General features: G+C 42.3%; 1 protein-coding gene and 1 non-coding gene across 2 annotated transcripts in view; one reads left to right on the top strand and one right to left on the bottom strand.

The window, feature by feature from the left end:
• LOC124550636 (1,5-anhydro-D-fructose reductase-like) overlaps window positions 1-14,846 on the top strand; it is a 39,584-nt gene extending 24,738 nt beyond the window's left edge. The window contains exons 4-7 of the mRNA XM_047125359.1: window positions 5,116-5,372; window positions 7,257-7,416; window positions 12,724-12,821; window positions 14,736-14,846. Coding sequence (XP_046981315.1) covers window positions 5,116-5,372; window positions 7,257-7,416; window positions 12,724-12,821; window positions 14,736-14,778 — 558 coding nt within the window. The 3' untranslated portion in view covers window positions 14,779-14,846. The remainder of the gene's footprint in view (window positions 1-5,115; window positions 5,373-7,256; window positions 7,417-12,723; window positions 12,822-14,735) is intronic.
• Window positions 10,398-10,472, bottom strand: Trnaa-cgc. The gene has a single exon. It is a non-coding gene; the product is annotated as a tRNA-Ala (tRNA).
• Window positions 14,847-15,224: the final 378 nt, after the last annotated feature.

Below are 15,224 nucleotides of genomic sequence, written 5' to 3'. Positions count from 1 at the left end.
GCAGTCTACTTGTTCTATGACAAAGCACATCCCTCAATAGTAAATCCCACAAAGCAGTTTTTGGATTCATTCGGTTAGGAGTTCATCAACAACCCTGCTCGCAACACTTCACATTTTCATCTTTTGAACTCTCTGACGTTGTTTGAGTGCTAACAGGTTTTCTGCAGATGGTTTAGGTCTAGATTTCTGTCGACAGTTGGCCGAAAAAGCATTGGATAACTTTTTTGATGAACATACTGGAGAGCTCTTTCATTACCTCAGAAAGTTCAGTAAGGATGATGACCAAGTCGAAATATGAGCCGGCCGCTCGTGGCCGAGCGGTTCTAGGTGCTTCAGTCTGGAACCGCGCGACCACTACGGTTGCAGGTTCGAATCCTGCCTCGGGCATGGATGTGTGTGATGTCCTTAGGTTAGTTAGGTTTAAGTAGTTCTAAGTTCTAGGGGACTGATGACCTGAGATGTTAAGTCCCATAGTGCTTAGAGCCATTTGAACCATTTGAACCATTCGAAATATAATCGTTGATAAATATAGCTGTGACTTCCAAATTTTTCGTACATATTCCTTTTGTTTATTAAACAATTCAAATGTTCAAATGTGTGTGAGTTCCTAAGGGACCAAACTGCAGAGATCATCGGTCCCTAGACTTACACACTACTTACACTAACTTAAACTAACCTATGCTAAAAACAACACACACACGCATGCCCTAGGGAGGACTCGAACCTCTGGCGGGAGGGGACTATTAAACAATTCAGTACACTTAATTCCTGAATATGATACAGCCATAAAGACCTTCCTGAAGAATTTGATGGTTAGACCGGTCTCTGCAAGCGTTTCCCTGAAATGTATTCAGAATTCCAAGCTTTAGATTATACTCGTCATTTGCGAAGCAGCTGAATGTGACGGAATTTCGCAGATCTTCATGTTTCAGTGGTATCCCTGAGATCAGAGATGATATCCGATTTTATTGAAAAATTTGAGGAGAAAAAGTGTTGCATACTCGTAAAGTATAGTTGTGGTACACGCAACCGTAGAGAACAGTAATAAGACTTCGCCGACCATTCTGAAGGAACTATGACGTCAAAGATATTTATCTAAGAAAATTTAATGCGAGTATAATACCCAAGTTTGCCCCACGTCTGGCATCTTTCACCAAGAACATGTGATGAATGTTTGATCACTTTCCTTTGTCAAAAAACATTTGATAGTGTGACACCGGCCATAGCCAAGAATCAGTAACCTAATTTTGTGCTCAGTATGAGTAATGCCAAATGCCAAACACATGCAGGAACGTCTGGAACTGTCGAAATATCATTTGAAGCGGTTAGAAGAGAAAGGAGGTTCAAATGTGGTTCAAATGGCTCTGAGCACTGTGGGAGGTCATCAGTCCCCTAGAACTATTTGAACATAACTGACGTAAGGACATCACACACATCAATGCCCGAGGGAGGATTCGAACCTGCGACCGTAGCAGCAGCGCGGATCAGGACTGAAGCGCCTAGAACCACTCCGCCACAGCGGCAGGCGAGAAAGGAGGATACTTCGTCAGTCACAAAGCAACTGTTGATGAGACATGGATATACGACCACGAACTACAGAGAAACTGGCACAGCATAGAGTCATAACATCGGTCCTTATCCGCAGCAAGGAATTTCAAAGCCAAGCTTCTGCAGGAAAGTGGATAATGACAGTATTTTGAGATGTGAAACGTTAATAGTTGATTAATTACACTCCAAAGGCCCAAAGGTGAACAGTAGCAGCAGTTGTGAGTTATTGCGAAATTTCAAATACTAAATAAAACGAAAGTGAGATTTAGCTTGAGGGTAGTGACTCCCTTTTACTGATGGTGAAAAAGTCCACTGGATTCCAAATCCTGGTTCTGACCTGATGGACCTCCCTCCGTATAGTCCTGATAGAGTTTCAGGTGATTTTCCGGTTTCTGATCCAGTGAAGGGTCACCTCCATGAATCCAATGTTTACTTGGATGACGAAGTTGTGGAGACAGTGCAAGTGTGCAAGTGCATAAAGCCACAGAGCTTCCTCAAGGGCGGAATTAGAAACATTGGTAAGGGTTGGGCCAGGAGACTGGGTGTTGAAGGACCTTATGTACGACTTGCAGTGGCATACATTGCATAGTGCACTTAAAATTGTACTCATTTGTATCAGCGACTCCTTTCCCATCTGTGCCGAATTTTTGTCCATTCTTAAGGGGACCACACCCTGCCTCTCCAATCCATGTTAATTTAGGCAAGCATTTGACCCATTTCCGAAGAAAACTATTTGATGCAGGACCTTAATATTTTTACTGTATGTTACATGATGCTACTAGGGTCAACTGTACTAAAAATCTACTTTATCCATTTTATAGTTTGTAAGAAATACTTTTTTAAATTTATTAGTAAAGAATATAAAGTTTTTCTGCAGAAAATATTTTTTATCAACTTCCTAATGGAGGAATATTAATGAATGTAGTACCAGAGGTGGCTTTTTATGTTATGCAAAGTCTCTGAAAATTTTATTCGTTTATCTATGATAGTTTCTGATATAATGGGGCATATAAAGGGAAAGTTTTAGTTTGCAGGAAATTGACTTTGAAGAAAGAACATTTGAAATTTGTTACTTACAGTTAATTAAAACTGTCCTGCTGCATATGATGGCCCTTCTTTGGCCTCCAGCAGGTCTTCCAGCTTCTTTTTCACCTTCCTGGATGTTTGTCTTGCTTTCTTGGCCATATAAGATGCATCGGCTATCCTTATTTTATCGCAATGTTGCAGCCTAGTGATCATATTTTCACCAGGATTAAATCCCATCTTTTTCAGTACCCAACACTTTCCAATATTACCACAACTCAATGTAATAACAGCATAATCAACTCCTAGTTTCATTGTATGCATGCCTACAAATATAGTTTTAGGAAGGCAGTTCTAAATTATGCTGTTGAAACATTCATTTGGGTTCTGTGTCTGCCCATGCAGACATTTCCTTAGAAGATCAAGATGAGTGAAGTCTCTCAAAATAGGTATAATTGCTGTAATAACAGCAACAGGAAGAGAATGCTGGTGAGAATAACATTCTCCAGTTACCTCAGCCCTATTCTATTTGCACCACGAATTTTCTCCTGACGGACGCAATCCATGACGTGGCTTACCATCAGCAGAGGACTTACGGAAGAATATGGCTCAAACATGTTCATTGACTCCAAATTTTCTTTATTTTTCCTAATTGCCTGCCCATAGTATACCTGCAAATTTTCAATCACACTTGAACAAAACTAACCGCGTGTTTGAAAGCGTTTTCTTTACAAACAGCACAAACAAAAGAATACCGACCGCTGCATTCCAAGGATAGCCAACACACTCAGGAGTAAGAATGAAATCCCTAACGTGCAATTTAAGGGGATATAAAGATCTAAAATACACTAATGGCCATTAAAATTGCTACACTAAGAAGAAATGCAGATGATAAACGGGTATTCATTGGACAAATATATTATACTAGAACTGACACGTGATTACATTTTCACGCAATTTGGGAGCATAGATCTTGAGAAATCAGTACCGGAACAACCACCTCTGGCCGTAATAACAGACTTGATACGCCTGGGCATTGAGTCAGAGCTTCGATGGCGTGTACAGGTACAGCTGCTCATATGCAGCTTCAACACGATACCACAGTTCATCAAGAGTAGTGACTGGCGTATTGTGACGAGCCAGTTGCTCGGCCACCATTCCAAAGACGTTTTCAATTGGTGAGAGATCTGGAGAATGTGCTGGCCAGGGCAGCAGTCGAACATTTTCTGTATCGAGAGAGGCCCGTACAGGACCTGCAACATGCGGTCGTGCATTATCCTGCTGAAATGTAGGGTTTCGCAGGGATCGAATCAAGGGTAGAGCCACGGGTCGTAACACGTCTGAAATGTAACGTCCACTGTTCAAAGTGTCGTCAATGCGAACAAGAGGTGACCGAGACGTGTAACCAGTGGCACCCCATACCATCACGCCGGATGATACGCCAGTATGGCGATGACGAATACACGCTTCCAATGTGCGTTCACCGCGATGTCGCCAAACACGGATGCGACCATCATGATGCTGTAAACGGAACCTGGCTGGATTCATCTGAGAAAATGACGTTTTGCCATTCGTGCAGCCAGGTTCGTCGTTGAGTACACCATCGCAGACGCTCCTGTCTGTGATGCAGCGTCAAGGGTAACTGGACAAATGGTCTCCGAGCTGATAGTCCATGCTGCTGCAAAAGTTGTCGAATTGATCGTGCAGAGGGTTGTTGTCTTGCAAACGTCCCCATCTGTTGACTCGGGGATCTAGACGTGGCTGCACGATCCGTTACAGCCATGTGGATAAGATGCCTGTCATCTCGACTGCTAGTGATACGAGGCCGTTGTAATCCAGCACGGCGTTCCGTATTACCCTCGTGAACCCACCGATTCCATATTCTGCTAACAGTCATTGGATCTCGACCAACGCGAGCAGCAATGTCGCGGTACGATGAACCGCAATCGCGATAGGCTAGAATCCCACCTTTATCAAAGTCGGAAACGTGATGGTACGCATTTCTCCTCCTTACACGAGGCATCACAACAACGTTTCACCAGGCAACGCCGGTCAACTGCTGTTTGTGTATGAGAAATCGATTCGAAACTTTCCTCAAGTCAGAACATTGTAGGTGTCACCACCGGCGCCAACCTAGTGTGAATGCTCTGAAAAGCTAATCATTTGCATATCACAGCATCTTCTTCCTGCTGGTTAAATTTCGCGTCTGTAGCGTGTCATCTTCGTGGTGTAGTAATTTTTATGGCCAGTAGTGTATATGCAGAAAAGTTGGTGACAGAAAAGTCGGCGTGGCACGTAAACACACGTGGTAGGAAAATGCTCTTTAAATGCTCGAAAAAAAATTTTTTTCAGACAAATACTTTTCAGAGTATTTTAATAAAACCTTAATCTATATCGAAATGTGATGAAAACCGGAAATCGATTTTTTTCGACGTGAACCACGGTGTGGTCCCCTTAACGCCACACATGGGTACAGCGTGCTGTTAATGTAACGGTGTGGTGCAGTCGGTGCGCTGATCTGCACGTTGGGCTTGCTCTGTGCAGGGGATGGAGGCCCAGGTGGACGCTGGACGGGCGCGCTCCATAGGGCTGTCCAACTTCACTGCGCGCCAGATCAAGCGCGTGTGGCAGTCGGCGCGCATCAAACCCGCCAACCTGCAGGTGGAGATGCACGCCTACTTCCAGCAGCGCGAGCTCAGGGCCTTCTGCCGGGCCCTGGACATCACACTCTGCGCCTGGGGTCCGCTGGGCACCCCTGGCATCTACACCTTCGTCGAGAGGCAAGGCGGCGATGTCAACAAGTACGTACTTCCTAATCTCCCATTAACAGGCGACTTACGCACAGTGTGGACGAAAGTCATTTGAAGGCACGAGGGCACGACTCGATCGTTGTCTGCTGAGTCATCTGCGGTGCATTTTTCTCCGCGCAGTTCTGATGAAAATGGATTTCTAACGCCCAAAATTCAAATCTGCAACTATACGACTCGCGGTAGACCGTCAGTTGTCACTTGTGATTACGCAGAGGCGACGAGATGTCCATTGTGATGTTTAAAGCTTTCCCGGAGTACTGATTGTTCCATAAAAACACGGGAGAACTGCCGGATATCAGTAACGTCCTGCCACAGGCAGTCACACGTTACTGATGTCCGGCAGTTCTCCCGTGTTCTTATGGAACGCGATGTCCATTCAGCTGGAAGAGTAGAAGGAATGACGTAACTCTCTGTTGATCTATTCTAGAATTGGGACAGCGGCTGGTCAAATATTTAACAAAAAAATTCGCTGAACAGCCATTCATGTCCGAAGTCGCCGAGCGGTTCTAGGCGCTACAGTCTGCAACCGCGCGACCGTTACGGTCGCAGGTTCGAATCCTGCTTCGGGCATGGTTGTGTGTGATGTCCTTAGGTTAGTTAGGTTTAAGTAGTTCGAAGTTCTAGGGGACTGATGACCTCAAAAGTTAAGTCCCATAGTGCTCAGAGCCATTTGAACCATTTGTCCATTCATCGAACACTTGTGTTTATCCTAGACCCAGCTGACCTTGGAAACCTGAATTCACGTCTGTCCTCTGACACACTATGACCCGTACATCTTGCACCGATTTTCAATCCCACATTCACAAACTTGCGACATGCTGCCCTGTTCATTTCACTCCTTTCTATTATAGGCTACTGAAGTATCGTTTCGACAGTAGCAGCCAAGTAATTACTACACTGAAAACTCATTGCAAGCTAAAAATATCTACCAGGCTGTGATTGGTAATAAAAATTTCTCATTCTTCGTAGTGAAGCACCAATCATCAACGCTCAAGCTGAAACTTTAGTACAGCCCTCTGTGGACTCAACTTGGAGACAACTTCCCATAAAAATTCTCATGTCCGTATGAATAATATTCTCTGCTGCTAGTGTAAAAATTCGTGGTCTGCTTCATCTCAGCTCTCAATCAACTCTTCAGCTCTCTGTGCACTACTAAATGATTAATTTTTTCTTTAATTTCAAAACGGTACTTACTTAAAAAACACGCCTCGTAGTGATAAGCACACTGTGATGACGTTTCTGGCTCAGCCCGTAGGGACTTGTAGGAAAATATATGCAGAAGAAAGGGTAAAGGGTCGTACCTTTTATGTTAGCAGTCAAACTGGTTTAAGGGACAAGTTGTACCTTATTACCTCGGCAGACCAGCGCAGTATAAATCCCGTCTTATCTACCTTGCTACAAGAACTTGTCATTTGTTCCTACGCTGCCTACACCACCTTACGTAGCCCAGGACGTTCTATTCCCTCTCATCTTCGTTGTAAAGGTCACTGCGGTAATTACAGACTCACAGAGTCGTTAACATCCTGATTGCGCCACGCAGGTCATACCGACACTTTATTGGTAACCTGGTCGCGTGCCGGGATGCGACTCATGCTCACAAGAGCAGCAAACGAAATGACGACCACTTCCACGTTTCCGAGATGCTCGTCCCCAAAGCCAATTCACAACAATCCACCTTGCGTCAAAGTCTCTTCTGTCAACGGATTTCCCCATTTGTGTCGCTTACCACCGCTAGAATGATTACCCACTCGCCTATCCTCTGCTTGCATGTATTGTTTGACACGTTACGTGACTGCATCTTCACCAGTCGGCAACGTTGTCCCGGTGGACAGCGGTCACAACGTTTTGCTTATCAGTGCACGCTTGCAATTCCAGTCTGCCGAGATACGACCTGCTGGGAGATGAAGTCGTGAAGCGCATCGCGCAGAAACACGGCAAGACCACCGCCCACGTCCTGTTGCGCTTCCTCATGCAGCTGGAGGTCGTCGTCATTCCCAAGAGCTCCAACCCCGCTCGCGTTAAAGAGAACTTCAAGGTGAGTGTACACTACTAACATATTGCCCAGACTACATCCCCTAGGCCTAGAATAACCAAGCTGTTTTATCACTATAGGCACTTGAGGTGAATCTGGTGTTTTTTTCGTAATGTTATCTTTCATCTGTTATAAATTATTATATTATATTGTTAGACTTAAGTTCTGTAAAATTTCTGTTTCTGTGTCTTGTTTTAAAACAAAGGAGTTGTTGCACTTCACTATTTAGGTTCAATACTCACCAAAGACGTTTCTCCTGCAATTGCTACAAACAATTTTCTGCATCCTTTCGTCTTTAGAGTCACACATATAACAACGCTTCTTCATCGCTGGAGCTTTTTCTTTCACTACTGCACTTTCCATGCAATGAATAACAGTTTCCTGAAGTCCTAATTTCGGTCTTCGTTTGACATGGGGTGGAACCAAATCTTTATCGAATTCGGCAAGAAGTGTCTGATCCCTGGTTTTCACATTTTTGACGTGATATGTCTGGTTTTTATTTAAAAAATAGCACATTTGCTGAAACTCCACACACATCAACTGAGTTCGTGAATAGTGTCAGGTACCATCTTACTTTCCTTTTGCAGGAGTAAGTAAGCACCATCTGATCTAATGATTCTACCCCGCGTTACGTCTCATTATAGTATTTTATTACGTCAGCTTTAAAAGCATCTTCACTAAATACAGTTAATTTATGATGCATTGTGGAGAACAGTACTACATTTTTACACTTTTTTAGAATGTATAACAGTAGAGTACGAACGCTCTCCTTTTGGCAAAAATTCTCTAGGGAAGAAAATTTTATTTTGTCGAACTGTTCCTACAAGCGTCTACTTATCTTGTAGCAGGAAATCTGCCATATCAGTGGATGTGAAGAAATTATCCATTGTGGTATTTCGACAACTGCCGCAATAGTCTGTTGGAAGATGACTGACAACATCGAAATTAACATTTTCATCTCTCTCATTTTCATCTTTTCCGAGATATGGTAACCGTTTCCGCGTATAGAAATTTTTAGTGTCACTCATATAGAATATTTTCATTCTATATTTATCAGGATTTCAACTCATACATGGAGCAAATTTTTCATCGATAGCCAGTTCCGTTTGGTAAATAACATTGTCTAATATTATGATTTATGTTCTCCTAAATATCTCTAAATGTAGGCAATTTATCTTTCACTCTTCCAACATTTCTTGTAGCTTTATCATTGACCCACAGAAACAATAACAAGTCTTCGAAACTCTGACGACCCAATGTGGTTCTAAATATTGGTGGACTGTACTTTTTGCTCCACAGTACTCCTATACTGGACAAATTGCTTTTTAATGACCAGCTGCTGTCAAAAGACTACGCAGTGTTCTTATTTCTATACTACCATATTTTCTCCAATTCTTCTCGAGATTCTTTTCCTTAGATATCCTTTCAGACCTGTCGCTAGTAAACTGTACAATTTCTTCTGTAATATCTGAACAAAAGTATAGTTCAAATCCGCCTGTCGGAATTACAATAGTTTTCAAAGGGGGAGTTTGGCTGTATCAACTTCACATTTTATTATATTACGTTTCCTTAGCTTTGTTTCCTTACGTGCAGTTTTATTCGATACTTTGAATACTTTCGGTGCTATTGGTATTACCTTCATCTTCTAGGTTTGAAATATTTGGTAAGTCATACTCATCTACGTTTGAAATATTTGCTAATTCATGTACATCACTTTCTTCACTGACAATACTTACATTACAATGTTCCCGGTCTTTATCTTCATCATTTAGTATGTAGTCCGAATCTTTATCAATAAAATCGCTGAGATCATCAGATTCTACCCATATTTCAAGAATTACTTGATCTCTCAATTTTCTGTTAGGTATGTTGTAAAAATAACAGTAAATATGACATGTGGAATAATCGGGTCTACTGCCGGATGCTTGTGTCGCTCTAGCACAATATTTCGGCCACGTAACTCGTCTCAGGTAGCAACTGAAGAAGGCAACGACTTACGTGGCCGAAATATTGTGCCGGAGCGACACAAGCATCCGGCAGTAGACCCGATTATTCCACATGTCAAGATCTCGCCGGGAAAGCCCAAAGAGTTAAAACAGTAAATATGTTTCGTTGCTACCATATACCATTCAGCAATGGACAATTACATTGCAGAATAAGGAATAAGAAGACATGAAATGAGTCTGAGAGACTCGACTCAGGTGCCAATGCATGAATATTTTTAAAAATCAATTTAAGCATACATACAAAACGACATTAAATCTTGGTGCTTACCGTTTATAGGACGAAAACATGGACAATAGCTAAATGACGAAATTGCAGTACAAATACTTATGACTCATAAAAAAGACAATATGCAATAATGAATCACAGTGAATGATCTTAGGTGTTCTAGGGGTTAATAAGGATGACTGTTGATTGTTATAGCCCACAAGTGACTTTTCTATGGCAGTTATAACGGGAAGTAACAAATACAATTTGCTCTACATGGAGCATATCTCCTGGACGCTTGGTGCGTCTAGAAAAGGTAGCATCAAAACCGGTATTGCTGTTGTTGTTCTACATCAAATCACTTGAAAATAATTACATATTATTTGTATTATTTAATGCAGAAGTACGGGGTACCGTAGATAACACAGTAGGATGAGGGTAAGTTTGGGTGATGAGAAGGGAATGGGCTGAAACAATAACGTGAACTAATGAGAGGAATGTGGAGAGGATCATTATGGAGCAATGTGGTAATATTAGGAAACCAGCTCTAACAAACAGATCCTCTGATTAAAGGAGGAGTGCCGCAGTGTACCAATATGACTATTACTTTCCATTATAGGGTGGTAATAGGGCGAGTAACAGTAATATTTCACTAAAGGAAAGAACATGACGGTACCGTGTGGTAACATTGGGATAATTGAGGGCAACAAGCAATTCCAATGATTAAAAGAGGCATGCGGTAATATAATAGTCTGACCGTCAGATTAAAACTGTGTCTTGGACCGAGACTCGAACTCGGGACCTTTGCCTTGCGCGGGCAAGTGCTCTACCAACTGAGCTACCCAAGCACGACTCACGACTGGTAGAGCACTTGCCCGGATCCCGAATTCGAGTCTCGGTCCGGCACACAGTTTTAATCTGCCAGGAAGTTTCATATCAGCGCACACTCCGCTGCAGAGTGAAAATCTCATTCTAATAGTGTGACTATTGTTACGGGCGATGTAACCCAGTAGGATGTGAGTAGAGGACGGAAATTAGGGCATCGTGGTAGGATAATGTCATAACGTTAGTGTTATTGCTGGAAATAACTGGATCACGACATTATAGAGCGGGTAAGGCAATACGACATGGTAACTGGACGTAACAGGAGGTTAATCCTGTAACACAGGACAAAGGCCATTTAGTAGTGGACACAGACAGGTCAGTACCAGCGCTGTGGGTTGAGCGAATTATGTGGACTAAGCTGCACATTCTGTTTCACCCATATGGGCAACACAACAGCCATACTACAAGTCTGATTTACTACCTGAACGTTGTAGCGTTCAGTCCTCATCAGTATTCTAGTGCCACAACAAGCAAGCGAGCGCGCGCGCGCGCGCGCGCACACACACACACACACACACACACACACACACACATGCCGCGTGCAATGTTCATCATCTCCTACGATTTTTTTTCATGCAGGTTCCACAGTTGCTATGCATTTTTTGAATGACCCCTGCAACTATTACTTTCTTTTCAATTTTCGTACTATCGCACAAGGCCATTTTCAGTTACCTAGATATACACCACTGGCCATTAAAATTGCTACACTTAAAATTGCTAAACCACGAAGATGACGTGCTACAGACGCGAAATTTAACCGATAGGAAGAAGATGCTGTGATATGCAAATGATTAGCTTTTCAGAGCATTCACACAAGGTTGGCGCCGGTGGCGACACCTACAACGTGCTGGCATGAGGAAAGTTTCCAACCGATTTCTCATACGCAAACAGCAGTTGACCGGCGTTGCCTGGTCAAACGTTGTTGTGATGCCTCGTGTAAGGAGGAGAAATGTGTACCATCACGTTTCCGACTTTGATAAAAGTCGTATTGTAGCCTATCGCGTTGGTCGAGTTCCAATGACTTTTAGCAGAATATGGAATCGATGGGTTCAGGAGGGTAATTCGGAACGCCGTGCTGGATTCCAACGGCCTCGTATCACTAGCAGTCGAGGTGACAGGCATCTTATACGCATGGCTGTAACGGATCGTGCAGCCACGTCTCGATCCCCGAGTCAACAGATGGGGACGTCTGCAAGACAACAACCATCTGCACGAACAGTTAGACGACGTTTGCAGCAGCATGGACTATCAGCTCGGAGACCATGGCTGCGGTTACCCTTGACGCTGCATCACTGACAGGAGCGCATGCGATGGTGCACTCAATGACGAACCTGGGTGCACGAATGGCAAAACCTCATTTTTTTCGGATGAATCCTGGTTCTGTTTACATGATGGTCGCATCCGTGTTTGGCGACATCGTGGTGAACGCACATTGGAAGCGTGTATTCGTCATCGCCATACTGGCGTATCACCCGGCGTGATGATATGGGGTGCCATTGGTTACACGTCTCGGTTACCTCTTGTTCTCATTAACGGCAATTTGAACAGTAGACGTTACATTTCAGATGTGTTACGACCCGTGGCTCTACCCTCCATTCGATCCCTGCGAAACCCTACATTTCAGTAGGATAATGCACGACCGCATGTTGCAGGTCCTGTACGGCCCTTTCTGGATACAGAAAATGTTCGACAGCTGCCCTGGTCATCACATTCTCCAGATGTCTCACCAACTGAAACGTCTGGTCAATGGTGGCCGAGCAACTGGCTCGTCACAATGCGCCAGTCTCTACTCTTGATGAATTGTGGTATCGTGTTGAAGCTGCATGGGCAGCTGTACCTGTAGACGCCATCCAAGCTCTGTTTGACTCAATGCCTAGGCGTATCAAGGCCGTTATTACGGCCAGAGGTGGTTGTTCTGGGTACTGATTTCTCAGGATCTATGCACCGAAACTGCGTGATAATGTAATCACATGTCAGTTCTAGTGTAATATATTTATTCAATGAATACCCGTTTATCATTTACAGTTCTTCTTGGTGTATCAATTTTAATGGCGAGTAGTGTATCTGTTAGTCGTTTGATCATAAAATATATGCGCTGACAAATATTGCCTTTTTTGCTGCATTGTATCTGCATTATCATCTGTCTTGCTAAACGATATGCTTACCCTGTGAAACATATATAACTGATATAATAAGTAACTTACGAACTTGCAGGTGTTTGATTTCGAGCTCTCCGCAGAAGACATGGAAGCCCTGGAAGCGTTAGACAAGGGACGGAAAGGCAGACTGGGGACCGGAAACCTCCTCCCTGGGTAACTATATTATAATACTCGTATTTATTTCATCTTGGCAATAAGATATTTTTTCGCTCAACTTCTCTTTTCGAACATCATTGTTACATCTTTCAAACCTATTTCTCAAGAACGAACATTACAGTACTCACTAGTTACTGATTCAGATAGTTCAGCGAAATCTCAGACATGTCCATTAATAAGGAATTGAGTGCGTAATCAGTAATGTTAATAGTAATATTAATAGTAACAGGAACACAATAAAAATAGTAGCAGTAACAGAGGGACATCAGAACTGACTCAGTTATAATACATCTGTCAGGAGGAGATCCGAAGTGCAGTATCTGCAAAGAAGCTGAGAAAAAAATCGGCCACGTGTTGAGCCGTTGCAAATAACATCGCTTAGGCTGGTTACAGGTAGAGGCACAGTGCTGTAGCTGAAGTGATCCACTGGAGCTTGTGTCAAAATTACCGTCGGCCTGTGGCAAGCAACTAGTGGGACCAAAAGTCAGAAAAAGATGTTGGAAACTCTAACAATACCACCACTAAATAGTAGATTAGAAATCAGATTAATAATGTTGCTCTCGCAGCATATGTTCGCTTAATCGGGCAACAACTAAGTTATTCACTGTGGATGGTATCGTCAGAGTAGAAATAATGAAGTCACTGTAAATAAGTCATTAATTTGGCACTTATCTTGAATGGATTCCCACGTAGATTTCGTCATGTCGTTATGGCTCATCTTGTTGATTCTAGGGTGATTCCACTTTGGCTGCTAGAAGGTCCGTATCTGTATTTTAGCAATATTTGAAGATCTAACAAATGCGTTTGTCAGGAAATTCTTAATGATCAAACAATTCCAGATCGGAACAATGGCATGGTAGAAATAATTTTTGACTTGGTGTTCACGATCCACATTTTTAATAAATTTCTTGTAAATTCACATATACTTCTTATTAATTGCCACATCATCAAGAAAACAGTTTTATATCAATCTTCCACATATTTAATTTCCACTTTAAACAAACACAAGACTTGACTGTTCTTTTACAAAGCGAAATAACAACATAACTTCTGCAAAGTCAAAGAAAGACTGCTCTGTGCGCATTCACACCAAAACGGTTACAAGTAAGTCAAAGATTATGACAGTCTCCCAGAAATGAATACACACAAGAACCATGTCTGTAATATATCGATACATCGGAGTACCTATACATTAATAAAACCAAATGTGAATATTGTCACAAAAATATGTCTGTTACTTCGCAGAAAAGTAGTTCGATATTACTGGTATCGAGAACTGGGGTTGGAGTGCCGTAATGGTCACGTAAATAAAGAACCGTTACAAAGCGAACATACCAGTCTACTGTGGGAGACCTCAACTTCAGACAGATCTAATGCTTTAACACAGTTCGTGAGCCATCACAATAATTTGTAGAGAAAAAGGAAGTCTGGATTACTGACATTGTCAACCCAAGTACTAGGAGTATGGACAATAAACAAGTGAAAACTTTGCCAGATAAGACGACCTGAAAATCGAACTGAGCGACTCTGTCATAAACTAGCGAAAGTGATCCCGTTGGGAGCAGTGCCAAATGACCTCTCTTACCGTTTGAAAACGATTGGACGTGACTACATATCCATCTGATAAGTACAAAAAGCCAAGTTTACTGAGATATGCACGAACTATCCACCGATACATCAAGCATTCCTAGACACTTAGGAAGTGTCCGATTTGTGATAACCTACGAAATCCAGAATACTGATCTCAACTGCTGTGTTTACTGAAACAATAATAGTAATAATAATAAAATAAATATCCAAGAATTTCTTGTCTATTATTTATAAAATTTCCCATATTATTTGTCAAGTATGAATGTGCCATACGCTTTAGTAGTTACTGGCGTTTCACCAACTGCCATATATCTGTTCCAGGATTGATAAACATCCCGAATTCCCATGGTACGAACGCTACTAGTTCAGAGGAGAGGAAGAGTGACAATTAGCAGTGGTGTGGCTGGCTTCGACTGAAATGTACCCTTGTCACAAATTCTCTACTTTAATTAGCGAGTATTTTTGTTATATTAAAACTGTACGAATAAAGTATGTTATAAAAACAAATTTGCTAAGAAACCGCAACGAGCAATTTTTTCTGGAATTGCCACACAACATCCAAACTGGGATGAAATTTATAAAGAACAAAATGTTACTATAAAATTTAATCTATTCCATGACAAATTCATATCAGTATTTGAAAATACCTCTCCGCAGAAGCTAATCAGAAGGGACACTAAACAGTCATGTAAAAAACCATGGATCACTAAGGAGAGTAAATTATCCTTTGAACGGAAAAGGGAAATGGCAAGAACAAGTAGAGACCCTGCAGTTGTTGCGCGCTACAAAAACTACTCAAAATTACTAGGA

The sequence above is a fragment of the Schistocerca americana genome, chromosome 9 (genome assembly GCF_021461395.2).
Source record: "Schistocerca americana isolate TAMUIC-IGC-003095 chromosome 9, iqSchAmer2.1, whole genome shotgun sequence".
In the NCBI taxonomy this organism is placed as follows: domain Eukaryota; kingdom Metazoa; phylum Arthropoda; class Insecta; order Orthoptera; family Acrididae; genus Schistocerca; species Schistocerca americana.
This window is presented reverse-complemented; position numbering and strand designations above follow the sequence as displayed.